We start from the raw sequence: 16,063 nt of genomic DNA, 5'->3' as shown, positions 1-16,063 counted from the left end.
ACTTTGCAAATAACCATGAAGGGATTGACAACCCCTTTGTCGCGTTGGTTGCAAGTTGGTGTTTGTTTGTGCAGATATTCGGTGGCTTGTTGCGTTGTCTCCTACTCGATTGATACCTTGGTTCTCAAAACTGAGGGAAATACTTACTCTACTTTGCTGCATCACCCTTTCCTCTTCAAGGAAAAAACCAACGGAAGCTCAAGAGGTAGCAGGGCGCGCCACCCCTTGTGGGCAGGTGTGCTCCCCTCTTATGGCCCATATCTTCCCCCGGGGGTTCCGTACTCTGATAAATACCCGATACTACCCGGAACACTTCCGGTGTCCGAATACTATCATCCTATATATCAATCTTTACCTCTCGACCATTTCGAGACTCCTCTTCATGTCCGTGATCTCATCCGAGACTCCGAACAACATTCGGTCACCAAATCACATAACTCATATAATACTAAATCGTCATCGAATGTTAACCGTGCGGACTGTCGGGGATATACCCCGCGGTGTAAACCGGCCGGAAGTTAACCCGGCCGGACTTGGCGGTTTATCTGAAGACCCCGCTGACACTTGGCGAGTTACTGGCGACCCGCCCTGACCTGGCGGTTTACAAGCAACCCACCTGGTCATTATGACTCACTGGTGATCCGGCGTGCGGGACAGGCGGATGACAAGGCCCAAGGCCCAGAAGGCCGGTTCACGTTTAATGGTGGGCGGTTTAAGAGGAAAGGCATGAGTAATATTTGTCTTACAAGGTGTTAAGACCTGGACTTATATCCGGTTTGATTAGAGATAGACTAGTCCTAATCCTAATAGGACTCCACATGTAAACCGCCCCTTCAACATATATAAGGAGGGGCAGGGCTCCCCAAAGAGGGACAGGCTACAAGTAAGAAAACAATCTCTAGGGCTAGACACAAAGAGCCGGTTTACGGCGACTCCCTCATGATGATAATGAGACCTAGCCTCAAACAGCATGTAGGGTTGTTACCGGATGATGTTTGCCGGGGCCCGAAGCTGTCTAAATCCTTGTCTTGCGTGTTGATCCGCCCTGCGTCTCTCGTCCCGCTCAACCCCTCTCAAGCTACCACATAGATGCGTTGGCCTCGCGACTAAGTCCTCACACTAGGACATCTGCCGTGACAAATCCACGACAGTTGACGCCCACCCTGGGGCTCGCGCACAGTGGTGTTGAGTTTTTAGAGGGATCTCTCTCAGAAATCAAGAAGTTCGAAATTTTCCGGATGAAAAGATTTAAGGTTGTGCGCATGCCTGCATGCGACGAGGCGAATCTGTGTGGATCGGTTTCTGCTGCTTTACGAAGTCGCCGAAACGGACAGAAGGTTTCCCTTCGCACCTCTGTAAAAATCTACCGAAGACGTCTTGTTTCCCGGATCGGAGGCGAACCTCGCTGTAGCTGCGTATGGCCAGTCAAGAAAATACGGCCACATCTTACCATCTACGGCGTCAAATTCAAGAAACCATCAGATCAGGCACACAAACCAACTACGATGGTACATTGAGTAATTTTGGACGAGCAGAGTCCAGGATTGAAAAAAAAATTCGGCGAGATGGCCCGTACGCAGCGACGAGCGACTCATCCAATCTGAAGAAAAATCAACTTCCGTTGCAACTCGAACTCGGTCTTCTGTGCTTCCTTTTTCCATGGCGGGTTGTACGGAGCAGCAGATGAAGACAAAAGAAAAACGACGGCAGTCTGGCCATGATCTAGTGTCCCGTGGCAGTTTCCTCAAAAACTAGGACTAATTACAATACACAATGGCACAGTCTCCAATGGGACATCATACTCCACGTGAAAATCATCAGTAGCGTCAATCTATGGGATTCACTTGAAGTCACGTTGACTCTGTGTCAGAACCGCGATGGCCGCGTTGAGCCGTTCCTTTCACGCGTCTAGCCATCCTGGTGTTGTTGGTCTGCCGGGCGATGTTCTTCCGCCGTGAGCCGCCTCGCCGGGGGATTCGACAGCTGCGGCACAAGCTGCCCTGCTGCCCTTGCCTTCGTGCCGCACGCTGCCGCGGGCCCTCATGTTGAGCCGTCGCTGTGACCACTTCCGGGGTGCCCTGACCCTCCTTCTGCCACTGGATTTCTCGGCCTCCACTGCTGCTGAGCCGCCGCGATCGACAATGGTCTTTGCCGCCACAAACCGCCCGCGGGCCGAGCCGGCCGTCGCACGACCTTGTCTCGCCCTGAATGTGAGCCGCCGCCGCCGCGGCTTTACTTCGCTTCCACCTACGTCGGGCTCCGCTTCGGTCTCTGCCACCTCCTGCTCCGAGTCAGCCGCAAGACAGCACGCAGCCGAGCCGTACTCCATTCGCTGGTTCAAACGCCCGAGCATCCGCTCGCCCGCACGGCCTTGGCTTCGGCCGGCCCTGGCTGCAGCCGCGAGCCCTGGCCGCCCTCCGCTCCACTCCAGCCGGTTCCCGCGCCACCTTCGAGCCGCCGCGACCGGCGTTCAGCCGCCCGGCCACGCGGACGCCTCAGCTATTGCCTTGCGCCTCCGCCTCAAGCACTACCAGTCTACCGTTTGCTTCTGCTTCTCCGGCCGCTAAGCCGCCCGTGCGGATTATGCCGCGCCGCCTGATTGCTGCTGTTGCCTTGCGCCTTGAGCCGTGGTGCGGGAGACGCTGGGGAGCGATTCTATTTAAATCACATCAAGCATGCAGATTCGCTTTCAAAGAAATCTTGCAAGATATTATTACCATATAGTAATTTCTTTTTAATACTAACTATTTGGTTGTGTTTGCATCGCACTATCGAAGTGAGCAGGGCAAGGCGGTGCTGGTCGTCCGAGGCTGAGTGGGCTGTACTACCATTGCTAAGCCGCCTTCACGGATCTACCTCGCTGCTTCGACCGTGCAGCTGAGCCGCCCCTGCCTCTGTTGCGTGGCCGCAACTCTATCTCTGCTCCGGGTCGCTGCCAGAGTCGCCTCTGTCGCGATAAACGGATCATCCGTTGTCCAAACCAATCAGGTGATATCCATCCAAATTTGATTTATTAGCATATGTTGTTTTTATCAAAAAAGCAAGTTTATCTTTGCCTTGGTCTGCAATATTATTTATGCAGGGCGACAAAAAGTGATATTATACCGCGGAGATGGAGGCACGCCAACAGGTGGTCGTCGTTATTCAACGAACAACCGCACCGGCCTACAGCGTCGTGGCCATCTCTCGCGACTGCACCGGTTTACAACGCCACGCCTGACTCGCCCGTCCGTGCCGGTTTATGACACCGGTGCTGATTTTCCCCGTCCGTGCCGGTTTACAATGTTACGGCCGAATCATCTATCTGAGTCGCCTCTGATGTTGCGGTTATCTTGGCGTCCGTCTCTCGCGGCCTGGTCTACATCAACATACCGGGCCGCACCTGTCTGCAGGAACTGTTTGAGCAAGTCACAACTTGGATAGCCCAGTTTTCTTTCAACAAATTGGAGGCAAATTATTATATACTATCAACTGCCGTCTGCACTGACGGTTCAATGGACATGCACACAAATTGCTGCCACTACAGTTTGGTCAACTTCAAAAAGCCAGTTGGAAGGAACCATTGGCCGAGTTGCTGACACGGCTCATACGGGATCATTTATAGCCCGCCGCAGTCACCTCAACCTTCTGTGGATTCATATCACGTTATCAACACCAATGATATACAAGTTATGCCGGTTTATATCACGGTCAAATCTGGAGAATCTCAAGCCAACTCCTCGAGTCAACTTGAGACTTGGGGGCTATAATGATATGACTTAGCAAACGTTGCCGGTTTTCAGTGAAGTCAAGAACCCCAATACGTTGGAGGGAAAGATAATCCGGTCCCGGATTCACATCGTGCTGTCAGAAGATTTCCAGATTAGAAAGTATATGACAGTTACAAAATCACGGCTCAATGAAGAAGTTCCGGGTCATCAGAAAAGGATTCCGGTTTACAATCCGGTACAAGGGAAATTTGTTCTCTGACAAAGCTCTGAAGCTCTCAAATCCGGTTTAAGAATTTCTGGTTAAAAAAGAAATTAACTTCTCGCAAGTTTGAGTTTAAAGGCCGTCAGAAAATTTCCGGCTAAAAATGAAGATTCTGGTTTAAAATCCGGTTCAAGGGAAAGATGTCTCCCACAAAGCTTTGAAGCTCTCTATATCCGGTTCAAGATCCCGATTCAAAGAAGAATTTATCTCTTGCAAAGGTTAAAAATTGCCGAAGAGGACCTGCTGCCACGATGCGCGGTTCAAACATGGGTATCCTGCCTTATTGGCTTATCATATTATTATATCACTTGGAGGTTTGGTCGTGTCCGAACCAATACCATACCTCTTGATCGGTGCAATGCCACAACATCACTTGGGGGCTTGGTTGTATCCGAACCATAGTTACACCTTTTGATCGACTGAAAGCCAAATCAATCTGGGGCCAAAGAGAGTGTTGTAAAACAACAACTCAAACATAGGCACCCACTAAGCACAGCTTAAAACGTTACTTGGGGATTCTTTGCTATCGAAATGAACTTAGAATCTACACTTGTAATGGGCTATCAAGCCATGGCTTGGAAGCCTGGTGTATACACCTAAAACCCCGGGTTAACCTGCCTATTTAAGTAAGTCACTCCGCCCAGGTAAACCTGGTATGACCCTTCGAACTTTGACAAGTTACTCTAAAATGAAGACCCTGAACTTGTCAAGTTAAAACGATGATTGGTTAAGGATTGAGGACCATCTTAAAAGGCTTTGCAAAAATGGTTTAACTCAGTGGCCTGGCAGCCCATGAAAAGCCTCGAATTTGGGGCCTGGCAGCCCGTGAAAAGCCTTGACTACAACGGTTTTATTTGCTTTTTGCTAAGTTTTGTTTTCTTTTGATAAGATTTGTGATGCTTTCAAATCGGCGTTTATCAACCCGGTTAGGCTGTCAACTACAAGTTGTCAGTACACGATCAAGTTATAATCCGGAGACTATCAGCCCGGTCTGGTTTTGACTACAAGTCGCCAGTATTTCATATGGATAACCCGGTGTTTATCATAACCCGGTATGGTTTTATCATAAACTGGCACAATATGGAACGAGTTATCAGTACTCGAGATTGGGGTTATCACTCTTACTACAAAAAGTTGGTAAACCAACGATGTGATTCAATGTCACAGGACACTTTAAACTTGTTGTATGCAGAAACAGGTTGAATAAAGCATGATTATAAATCACCGATGTTTATTAAAACGGTAGTATGATCCGGTGTTTATTAAACCGGCCTGGCTTTGGACAATAAGTCGCCAGTATATATTTGGATTGCGCCATTGGAATCATGCGCTTATAAATCATTGGGTTATATTATTCAAATAGTCGAACTTGGCTGAAATTTCATTATGATATTGAATGAATAAGGTTTTCATACCGGATTATATTATCTTGAATAGCCAACATGGCTGGATTTTTATTATTAAGATTTTCAAAGTCGCTATAGCGCAATGTCTACTATTTTATCAAAGGATATGATTTATTCTACAATGGAAGGAATAGTCCCGAGTCGCTGCAGGCTTACAACCCGGCACTTGGGGGCTACATTATTTCAGTTGAGATTACATCAAATACACAAGTCTCATGTTGCTGCAAGCATGCACCATGATACTTGGGGGCTAATGCAAAGTCATTGTTTGCTCACCCTATTGAATACCCTACTCATCACATCGTAATGAGCCGGCCCTTGGGGGCTACCAATTGCTCCTGTCAACAATTCAAGGTACATAAATTTTCGTCCATAATATTGAAGGATCCATTGCTCAGTTGGTAAAGCACAAAGCTCTTAACCTTATGGACGTGGGTTCAAGCCCTACGATGGAAGCTACATTATAAGATGTTATTTTCATTGAAGTATATATCAAGTCCCGGTTCAAGTATTATCTTACTAAAGCCGGCCCTTGGGGGCTACATATCACTGCTCAAGTCTACATGATTATATTTACAAAGTCCCTGCTCATTATTGCATAATGAGCCGGCCCTTGGGGGTTACACTGATTGAAGTTTTTATAAGCAATTACAAGTTCCAGGTTGCTGCAAGCATGACAACCCGGTACTTGGGGGCTACATATATGGAGTATTCAGTTTATATGATTGAGATGAACAAACCGGATTTCTTCAAGGTTGAAACACTTATTGGAGCAAGTCTTGAGTTATCACTATGTTCTCCTCTTAAGACTTTGGGGCTACAGGTATTATGCATATAAAGGACGAACATCTTCATTTTATTAGTTTTGAGCAAATCAGGAAGATCAATTACATGACCCGGTGTCGACAACAATTATGACCCAGCGCCATCAATATTTATAAATCGGCCATTTTGGTAATATTAAACCGGCAAGTTTTACATCTTCAAACCGGCTGAATATCAGATAAGTATTTTCAGACCCATATTTCTTAAACCGGCGGAGCTGAGTCAAAGGAGTTATTCTTCACAATATTTCTCGGTGACAAGCCAATGTCGGCAAATTGATTATGAAGCTGGTCTGTTGACCCGGATTTCCCAGGAGGAAATAACAAGGACTTAAGGATGATCAGGTACCAGTTTACAAAAATTCTTAACCCGGAGCGTAACCTGTCAAATTTGTTCTTGTGTTTATTTTGCAGCATAAGTTTACCATGAATAAATCCAAGCTAAACTTGGGGGCTAATGTCGGGGATATACCCCGCGGTGTAAACCGGTCAGAAGTTAACCCGGCCGGACTTGGCGGTTTATCTGAAGACCCCGCTGACACTTGGCGAGTTACTGGCGACCCGCCCTGACCTGGCGGTTTACAAGCAACCCACCTGGTCATTATGACTCACTGGTGATCCGGCGTGCGGGACAGACGGATGACAAGGCCCAAGGCCCAGAAGGTCGGTTCACGTTTAATGGTGGGCTGGTTTAAGAGGAAAGGCATGAGGAATATTTATCTTACAAGGTGTTAAGACCTGGACTTATATCCGGTTTGTATTAGAGATAGACTAGTCCTAATCCTAATAGGACTCCACATGTAAATCGCCCCTTCAACATATATAAGGAGGGGCAGGGCTCCCCAAAGAGGGACAGGCTACAAGCAAGAAAACAATCTCTAGGGCTAGACACAAAGAGTCGGTTTACGGCGACTCCCTCATGATGATAATGAGACCTAGCCTCAAACAGCATGTAGGCTTGTTACCGGATGATGTGTCCCGGGGCCCGAAGCTGTCTAAATCCTTGTCTTGCGTGTTGATCCGCCCTGCGTCTCTCGTCCCGCTCAACCCCTCTCAAGCTACCACATAGATGTGTTGGCCTCGCAACTAAGTCCTCACACTAGGACATCTGCCGTGACAAATCCACGACACGGACCCTAAGGGTTCGAGAACTATGTACACATGACCGAGACACCTCTCTGGTCAATAACCAATAGCGGAACCTGGATGCTCATATTGGTTCCCACATATTCTACGAAGATCTTTATCGGTTGAACCGTTATGACAACATATGTTATTCCCTTTGTCATCGGTATGTTACTTGCCCGAGATTCGATCGTTGGTATCCACATACCTAGTTCAATCTCGTTACTAGCAAGTCTCTTTACTCATTCCGTAATACATCATCAAGCAACTAACTTATTAGTCACTTTGCTTGCAAGGCTTCTTATGATGTGTATTACCGAGAGGGCCTAGAGATACCTCTCCGATACTCAGAGTGACAAATCCTAATCTCGATCTATGCCAACCCAAAAAACACCTTCGGAGATACCAGTAGAGCATCTTTATAATCACCAAGTTACGTTGTGAAGTTTGATAGCACATAAGGTATTCCTCCGGTATTCGGGAGTTGCATAATCTCATGGTCAAAGGAATATGTATATGACATGCAGAAAGCAATAGTAATAAAATTGAACGATCAATATGCTAAGCTAACAGATGGGTCTTGTCCATCACATCATTCTCCTAACGATGTGATCCCATTCATCAAATGACAACACATGTCTATGGTTAGGAAACTTAACCATCTTTGTTTAACGGGCTAGTCTAGTAGAGGATTACTAGGGACATGGTGTTTTGTCTATGTATCCACACATGTATCAAGTTTTCGATTAATACAATTCTAGCATGAATAATAAACATTTATCATGATATAAGGAAATATAAAATAACAACTTTATTATTGCCTCTAGGGCATATTTCCTTCAGTCTCCCACTTGCACTAGAGTCGATAATGTAGATTACATTCTAACGATTCTAACACCCATGGAGTCTTGGTGTTGATCATGTTTTGCTCATGGAAGAGGCTTAGTCAATGGGTCTGCTACACTCAGATCCGTATGTATTTTGCAAATCTCAGTGTCTCCCTCCTTGACTTGATCACAGATGGAGTTGAAGCATCTCTTGATGTGTTTGGTTCTTTTGTGAAATCTCGATTCCTTCGCTAAGGCAATTGCTACAGTATTGTCACAAAATATTTTCATTGGACCCGATGCACTAGGTATTACACCTAGATCGGATATGAACTACTTCATCTAGACTCCTTCATTTGTTACTTCTGAAGCAGCCATGTACTTCGCTTCACATGTAGATCCCGCCATGATGTTGTGCTTGGAACTGCACCAACTGACAGCTCCATCATTCGATATAAATACGTATCCGGTTTGTGACTTGGGAGTCATCCGGATTAGTGTCAAAGCTAGCATGGACGTAACCATTTACGATGAGCTCTGTGTCACCTCCATAAACGAGAAACGTATCCTTAGTCCTTTTCATGTACTTTAGGATGTTCTTGACCGTTGTCCAGTGATCCACTCCTGGATTACTTTGGTACCTCCCTGCTAAATTTATAGCAAGGCACACAACAGGTTTTGTATACAGCATAGCATACCTGATAGAACCTATGGTTGATGCATAGCGAATGACTTCCATTTTCTCTCTATCTTCCGCACTGGTCGGGCATTGAGTCTGACTCAACTTCACACCTTGTAACATAGGCAAGAATCCTTTCTTTGACTGGTCCATTTTGAACTTCTTCAAAACTTTATCAAGGTATGTGCTTTGTGAAAGTCCAAATAAGTGTCTTGATCTATCTCTATAGATCTTGATGCCCAATATATAAGCAGCTTCACAGAGGTCTTTCATTGAAAGACTTTCATTCAAGTATCTTTTTATGCTATCTAAAAATTCTATATCATTTCCAATCAGCAATTTGTCATCCACATATAATATTAGAAATTCTACAGAGCTCCCACTCACTTTATTGTAAACATAGGCTTCTCCGAATGTTTGTATAAAATCATATGCTTTGATCACCTCATCAAAGCGTATATTCCAACTCCGAGATGCTTACACCAGTCCATAGATGGATCGCTGGAGCTTGCACACTTTGTTAGCACCTTCAGGATCGACAAAACCTTCTGGTTGCATCATATACAACTCTTCCTTAAGAAATCCATTAAGGAATGCAGTTTTGATGTCCATTTGCCAGATTTCATAATCATAAAATGTGGTAATTGCTAACAAGATTCGGACAGACTTAAGCATCACTACGGATGAGAAAGTCTCATCGTAGTCAACTCCTTGAACTTGTCGAAAATCTTTCGCGACAAGTCGAGCTTTGTAGATAGTAACATTACCATCAACGTCAGTCTTCTTCTTGAAGATCGATTTATTCTCTATGGCTCGCCGATCATCGGGCAAGTCAACCAAAGTCCACACTTTGTTCTCATACATGGATCCTATCTTTCATGGCCTCAAGCCATTTATCGGAATCTGGGCTCATCATAGCTTCTTCATAGTTCGTAGGTTCGTCATGGTCTAGTAACATGACTTCTAGAACAGGGTTACCATACAACTCTGGTGTGGAACGTGCTCTGGTTGACCTATGAGGTTCGGTAGTAAATTGATCTGAAGTTTCATGATCATCATCATTAGCCTCCTCTCTATTTGGTGTAGGCATCATGGGAACGGTTTTCTATGATGAGCTATTTTCTAGTTCGAGAGAAGGTACAATTACCTCATCAAGTACTACTTTCCTCCCACTCACTTCTTTCGAGAGAAACTCCTTCTCTAGAAAGTTTTTAGTCTTGGCAACAAATATCTTGCCTTCGGATTTGTGGTAGAAACTGTACCCAATTGTTTACTTAGGGTATCCTATGAAGACGCACTTCTCCAATTTGGGTTCGAGCTTATCGGGCCGTAGCTTTTTCACATATAAGCATCGCAACCCCAAACTTTAAGAAGTGATAGCTTATATTTCTTGCCAAAGCACAGTTCATACGGTGTCGTCTCAATGGATTTAGACGGTGCCCTATTTAACGTGAAAGCAGTTGTCTCTAATGCATTGTCGCGCCCAAGATGCGATTCTATCCCAATCACGAGATGACATGCTCGGGGCACAATCGCATTTTGGGTGCATAACAAGGTGGATATCATTACAACATACCATGTATTGAATAGATGAGAATACAATATAAAGGCTTACACTCGCCACAAGTTACAACATTCATACAACAATACATCAATAGATAGCAACCATCATACAGAAGAGCAGGATCCGACTACGGATGAAATCAAACGAAAAAGGAGAACGATATCCACCCTACTAATCCCAGGCTCCCCCACCAGGAACATATCCCTTGGTCAAAGAAGGAGAACTCCAAACAAGCAAGAATCGCACTCGTGTCAGATCATCGCATTACCTGTACCTGCAACTGTTGTTGTAGTAATCTGTGAGCCATGAGGACTCAGCAATCCCATTACCATGGGTATCAAGACTAGCAAAGGTTAATGGGTATGGAAAAGGATAAGTGGTGAGGTTGCAGCAAGCGGCTAAGCATGTATGATGGCTAACATACGGGTACAAGAGTAAGATGAGAAACTATGCAAACGGTCGCAAACTATTAATGATCAATAAGTGATCCTGAACTACTTACGTTCAAACATAACCCAACCGTGTTCTCCTCTCGAACTTCCCTGAAAAGAGACAATCACGGTTACACACGCGGTTGGTGTATTTTATTGAATTTACTTCAAGTTTACTACAACCGGATATTAACAAATTCCCATCTGCCACATAATCGCGGGCACGGCTCTCGAAAGTTTAAACCCTGCAGGGGTGTCCCAACATAGCCCATGACAAGCTCAAGATCCGCGGAGACAATCCTCCATCGCGGGACCCTCCGATCGGACTCGGAATCCCGGTGCACAAGACATTTCGACAATGGTAAAGAAAGTCCAGCAAGACCTCCCAGCGTGCCGACACCCTGATAGTAGCCGCGCGTATCTTGTCTCGAGTCATAACCGGATTGTCCAAACTTCCGGTAGGCCAATCACAGAGTTGCCCCTGGCGGCCATCGGCAGTTGACAGGTTGGACCAACACTCATGAGGAGCACTGGCCTGGGGGGGTTGATTAAGAGACCTCGGGGGCCGGTAGGTCCCTATGCAAGTTTTTAGTTGTTATTAGGCAAATGGTAAAACCAATGTTGGGCCTTGCTGGAAGAGTTTTATTCAAAGCGAACTGTCAAGAGGGGCCCATAAACCCTCACGATGTAAGGGACGCAAAATCAAGGAACATAACACCGGTATGACAGAAACTAAGGCGGCAAGAGTGAAACAAAACACCAGGAAAAAGGCCGAGCCTTCCACCCTTTACCAAGTATATAGATGCATTAATTAAATAAGAGATATTGTGATATCCCATGATATCCATGATATCCATGTCCCAACATGGAACAACCTGCAACTGCACCTGCAACTAGCAACGCTATAAGAGGGGCTGAGCAAAGCGGTAACATAGCCAAACAACGGTTTGCTAGGAAGGGTGAAAAGGCTAGAGGCTATCATGGCAATTTGGGAGGCTTGATAAACAGGTGGTAGGTAGCACGACACAACGATGGCATCGAGATAACTAGCACAGCAAATATAGTAGTGAGATCCAAGGTGACGGTCATCTTGCCTGAAATCCCGCTAGGAAGAAGAACGAGTCCATGAAGTAGACGAACCAACGTAGTCGAACGGGTCCTCACAATCGCAACGTAACCGGAACTAACAAGGAGAAGCGCAACCGAAAAGAAGCAAGCGACATAGTAAACCAACAAGCATAAACAGGATGCACAATCAAGTATGATGCATATCCATTTAATGAGGCATGGCATGGCAAAGTGCAACAAACAATACTACAAATTAAGTGGAGCTCAATATGCAACGAGTTGCATATTGACGAAACACCACATTCAAATATTTTGTTCACTCTTGTTTATGTAACCAACAATATTAAATGTTGTTAAATATGGCAAAAGGTGAAGCATATGTAAACTACACATCTAGGCAAGTTTAAATGAGGCCGGAATAACAAACAACAAGTCCGAAAAATCCCCATGTGCATATTTTGGTTATGGTACTGTTCTGCCCTATATAGAATTTTAGAGTTATTAAACATGCAAAGTAATGCCACCATGTTAATCCATGCATTTTTCTATCCCATTTACATATATAGTTTATTAGAGTCGGAGCTACGGTTATTTAGTTATGAAATAAACCATTTTAGCATGTCATTTATGCACAAAAAATGCATACATCAATTTAAACATTTTTAATATGGATGAAAGTGGAAAATTTTGAAAGTACATGAAATTCTAAGCATTTTAGATATAAAGATTGTTTAATTTGGATGCATGGTTGGTGAGATATTAAATGCATGAACAACAGGGGGCAAACTTTAATATGCAGTTCCTGGACAAAATAGCTAAATTCGTTCCGCGAAAAAACATGAATCGGGCCGAAATTGAACAGTGCATTGAGGCAGTTGGGCTGCTCACCATGGGCCATTGGCCCGTTCGGTGGAGGAGGTAGGCCGGTTGAGGAGGCCCTAGCTGGGCGGGACATGGGGAGGCCTGGCATGGCATTGGATCGATCGATCCAGAGGCCGAGCGCGAGACTGGGACTTGGTGCGGCGGTTAACACAGGAAGCAGGGGAGGCCGAGCCGCCATGGCAGGGCCAGACGCTGCGGAAGCTTGCTGACGAGGGCCGAGGCGGATGCAGGCGAGGACGACGCCGACGAGCTCCATGGCCACGACGGACGCGGAACTTGAGGAGCTTGGTGCGGGAGGCGAAACAGGGGAGGTCCAGTGGGGGATGCAGCGCAGGCGAGGCTCCAGGCAGCGGTCGGTGGCTTCGGCCCCCATCCATGGCTAGAATCTGCTATGGGGGAACGCGGGGAGAGAGAGACTCGGTGAGTGAGAGAGAGAACCAAGGGAAAGGAGACAAAGGAGAGGCAGGGCATGGCGACGGCCTGTGGCTCACCAGAGCTTGCCGGCGACGCGAGGTGGTTGGGGAGGCGGGCACGCAGGCGTGGGGATGCTCGGGGTTGTGCTGCTGCTCGCACGTGAGGAGGCTGGGGTGCGGGAGCGGCCTGGTTCGCGGACCGTCGGTGGTGCAGCTCGCCGGGGACGGCGGCAGACGAACTGGAGTTGCGGCGTGGGGCTTGAGCAGCGGCTGTAGTGGAGATCGAGCATGAGTGGCTCCTCGAAGCAGGAGGAAGGCGTGCGGGAAGGGGAGGACAGGGAGCTGGAGGTGTTGCGGGAGAGGTGGGCGCACGGGCAGAGGAGCTTGGGCTCCTGTAGGATTTGGGCAGCGGCGGTGGTTGGACAGGAGGAGAAAACGAGGAGAAGGTGGAGGCTGCAATTGGTCTCGGGTGGAACTGGATCGGGAGGATCCCGAGGCAGAGAAGGCAGGTAGGTGGCGGCAGGTAGGAGGATGGATGGAACATCTCCCTTAGAAATGAGCTAATAGCAGGTATCCTAACTTGCATACAATGTGATGATTCAGTTCCAAACTTGCAAAACTTGACTCCACTATACCCCAACTTGCACCTCATGTGATGATTTAGTCCCAGGCCAATTACAGCTCGACAGTTGGCAGCCAGGTGGCTGGACCGGTCAACGCACGCACTTTTGCAGAACCCCCTATCGTTTTCTTTAATCAACCCGCACGCACTTTTGCAGAAAAAAAATAGATTTCTCATTGTTGATCTTTCGCTGCCCTCTGGTTCAGCAGGTCAATCCCACTCATTTTGCCATCTCATATATGATTTGTTCCATTGGTAGTATCATGCATCCTTTGGTTTCAGCTAGAGACCAAGCTAAGATTTTAATTCCCTTGTATTCCATAAAACTCTTTCCATTTACTCCCCAAGAGTTCAGTTTCAAATTTTGCAACACTGACACAGAGCATGTAGGTACTATATAGTTTCAGGCATGCTGCATTTTTTTGGTTGTTGGCATGAATGAACAAAACCGAGCTGGTGGTGGATGTAACAAAGCCAGACATACCTTGGAAGATCACATCCATCGGGCTGCCATCTCCAATACTGGTACCTGGTGTCATTCCGGCCATACTTCTCGCAGGCGACCTCGTCGAAGATGAAGGAGCAGTTGAGGCTAGAGTAGAGCGGCTGGGAGGCGTTGTCGTACACCCACCGCCCCACGGACCAGTTGCACTCCTTGCCGGAGCCCCTCACGGCCTCGCCCACGAGCTCGTCCGTCCACTGCACCTGCGCCTCGTGGCGCCCGGCCGCGGCCACCTTCACCTCCTGGTGCTGGTGCTGCACTGCCAGCTGCACCTGCGACTCGTGGCCGTGGTCGAACAGCAGGGAGACGGTGCTGACGACGATGAAGAAGGCGACGAGGGAGCTCACCACGCCCCGCAGGCCGACGACAGGGGACGGCGAGGATGTCGCCGTCGTCATCTTGTTGTGGGTGACCTGCTCCGGCTTCATTTTCTCTGGTGAATAGGCTGTGGCGCTGTCCCCTCTATTATTGTAATGGGGGCACTCCTTCCCATGTCTAGTGTTGCACAAGCAAACGTGAACGCTGACCCTTGGGCTAACCTTCATCATCATCGATCACCCTGACCGCCTGCCTGCAGTGCAACCTCCTGTAAGCTAACTCAGAGGTATAAGAATGTGCAGCAGGTTGGTACTGGCACTGAAAGTTTGAGGATGAAATGAAGTTGCAAGAGAAGTGACAATGGGTGATGTTTGTAAGTTTGGTCTACCCAGCTCTGAATTTGCAGATGATTTTATATGTCAGGCTCATGGTCACTCCACGCATGTGCTCTACCAGTGTCCATAATGTAAGGCGGTGTACAGGGAAAGAAGTCTTTTGCATTAATTGCTTTGTTCCTCACCTAATTAGTATTCAGAATAAGCTAATGCAAAATCCACTGGTATAGAGGCCCCCTAATTGTGAAGTCTAGTACGATCATTTCAAAATGGCATTCATAATTCTCTATTAGTTGATGTAGTACTAGTAGTGCTAAACAACCTTAACTGGTACGATCACATCACTATATATGTATATTTACATCAATATATTCATCAATCGAAGTTTATCTAGTACTTATCTGTTACTGCCGTCTACTACTTAAGTAGTATTTTCTGATCAGTCAACACATCCTAACGTGTGTTAATGAGTGGGATTTAATTCAGGTGAAGGTGCATGCGGGTTGATTAAAGAAAATGGTAGGGGGGTTTCTGCAAAAGTGTGTGCGCTGACCGGTCCAGCCACCTGGCTGCCAATTGTCGAGTTGTGATTGGTCTGGGACTAAATCATCACATGAGGTGCAAGTTGGGGTATGGTGGAGTCAAGTTTTGCAAGTTTGGGACTGAATCATCACATTGTGTGCAAGTTAGAGTACCTGGGGTGCTATTACCTCCTTAGAAATTAGGGTTGCCCACTATTTATAGCAAATGGGTTTTAGGCTAGGGGCTAATCGGACCCTTCGATCATAATCGAACGACTGAGAAAAGTAGGTTAGGTAGACCAAGTAAGAAACCGAAAATGCTTAGGGATGTTTGGGATGATCCCAATCCACCGGTAACAACATCACGGTTTGGGATCGGAGCAGTTTCAGATGCGCACGCGAGGGGTCATGTGCACTGTACAGAGAGACTCCGGTTTAGGCAAGAGGGAAAACAAAGAACAAGGTTGGTCTTGGAACGGTCAACGAAGGCAAAGCAGTCCGAGGAAAGGTGATGAAGGCAAAAGGAGAAACGTCAATGACGAACGAATGTAAGTTTTTTAAAATATGACGGCAA

At 46.7% G+C, this 16,063-nt stretch overlaps 2 protein-coding genes across 6 annotated transcripts in view; both read right to left on the bottom strand.

Moving 5' to 3' along the window:
* The window catches only part of LOC125536788 (serine/arginine repetitive matrix protein 1-like), a 41,554-nt gene extending 39,225 nt beyond the window's left edge, over positions 1 to 2,329 (bottom strand). The window contains exon 1 of the mRNA XM_048700056.1: positions 2,014 to 2,329. Coding sequence (XP_048556013.1) covers positions 2,014 to 2,329 — 316 coding nt within the window. The remainder of the gene's footprint in view (positions 1 to 2,013) is intronic.
* An 8,064-nt stretch (positions 2,330 to 10,393) lies between these two features.
* LOC125537339 (xylan O-acetyltransferase 2-like) lies at positions 10,394 to 15,001 on the bottom strand. 5 transcript variants are annotated; one of them, XR_007295791.1, is made up of 3 exons: positions 13,270 to 14,273; positions 12,785 to 13,167; positions 10,394 to 10,677 (listed from the first exon to the last, which is right to left on the bottom strand). XR_007295791.1 is itself a non-coding variant. In XM_048700646.1 (3 exons), the coding sequence occupies exons 1-3, from the start codon at positions 14,864 to 14,866 to the stop codon at positions 10,649 to 10,651; spliced, it is 687 nt and encodes a 228-aa protein (XP_048556603.1). In that variant the 5' UTR covers positions 14,867 to 15,001; the 3' UTR covers positions 10,394 to 10,648. The 5 variants fall into 5 exon arrangements, 2 of the variants coding, with proteins under 2 accessions (XP_048556603.1, XP_048556604.1); XR_007295792.1 differs by having other exon boundaries at positions 12,785 to 13,164; positions 13,270 to 14,267; XM_048700646.1 differs by lacking the exons at positions 12,785 to 13,167; positions 13,270 to 14,273 and adding exons at positions 11,923 to 12,011; positions 14,298 to 15,001.
* Between the last annotated feature and the right edge of the window lie 1,062 nt (positions 15,002 to 16,063).

This window comes from Triticum urartu, chromosome 2, assembly GCF_003073215.2.
Source record: "Triticum urartu cultivar G1812 chromosome 2, Tu2.1, whole genome shotgun sequence".
In the NCBI taxonomy this organism is placed as follows: Eukaryota; Viridiplantae; Streptophyta; class Magnoliopsida; order Poales; family Poaceae; genus Triticum; species Triticum urartu.
Note: the sequence above shows the minus strand (reverse complement) of the source record. Positions and strands in the feature narration are given on the sequence as shown.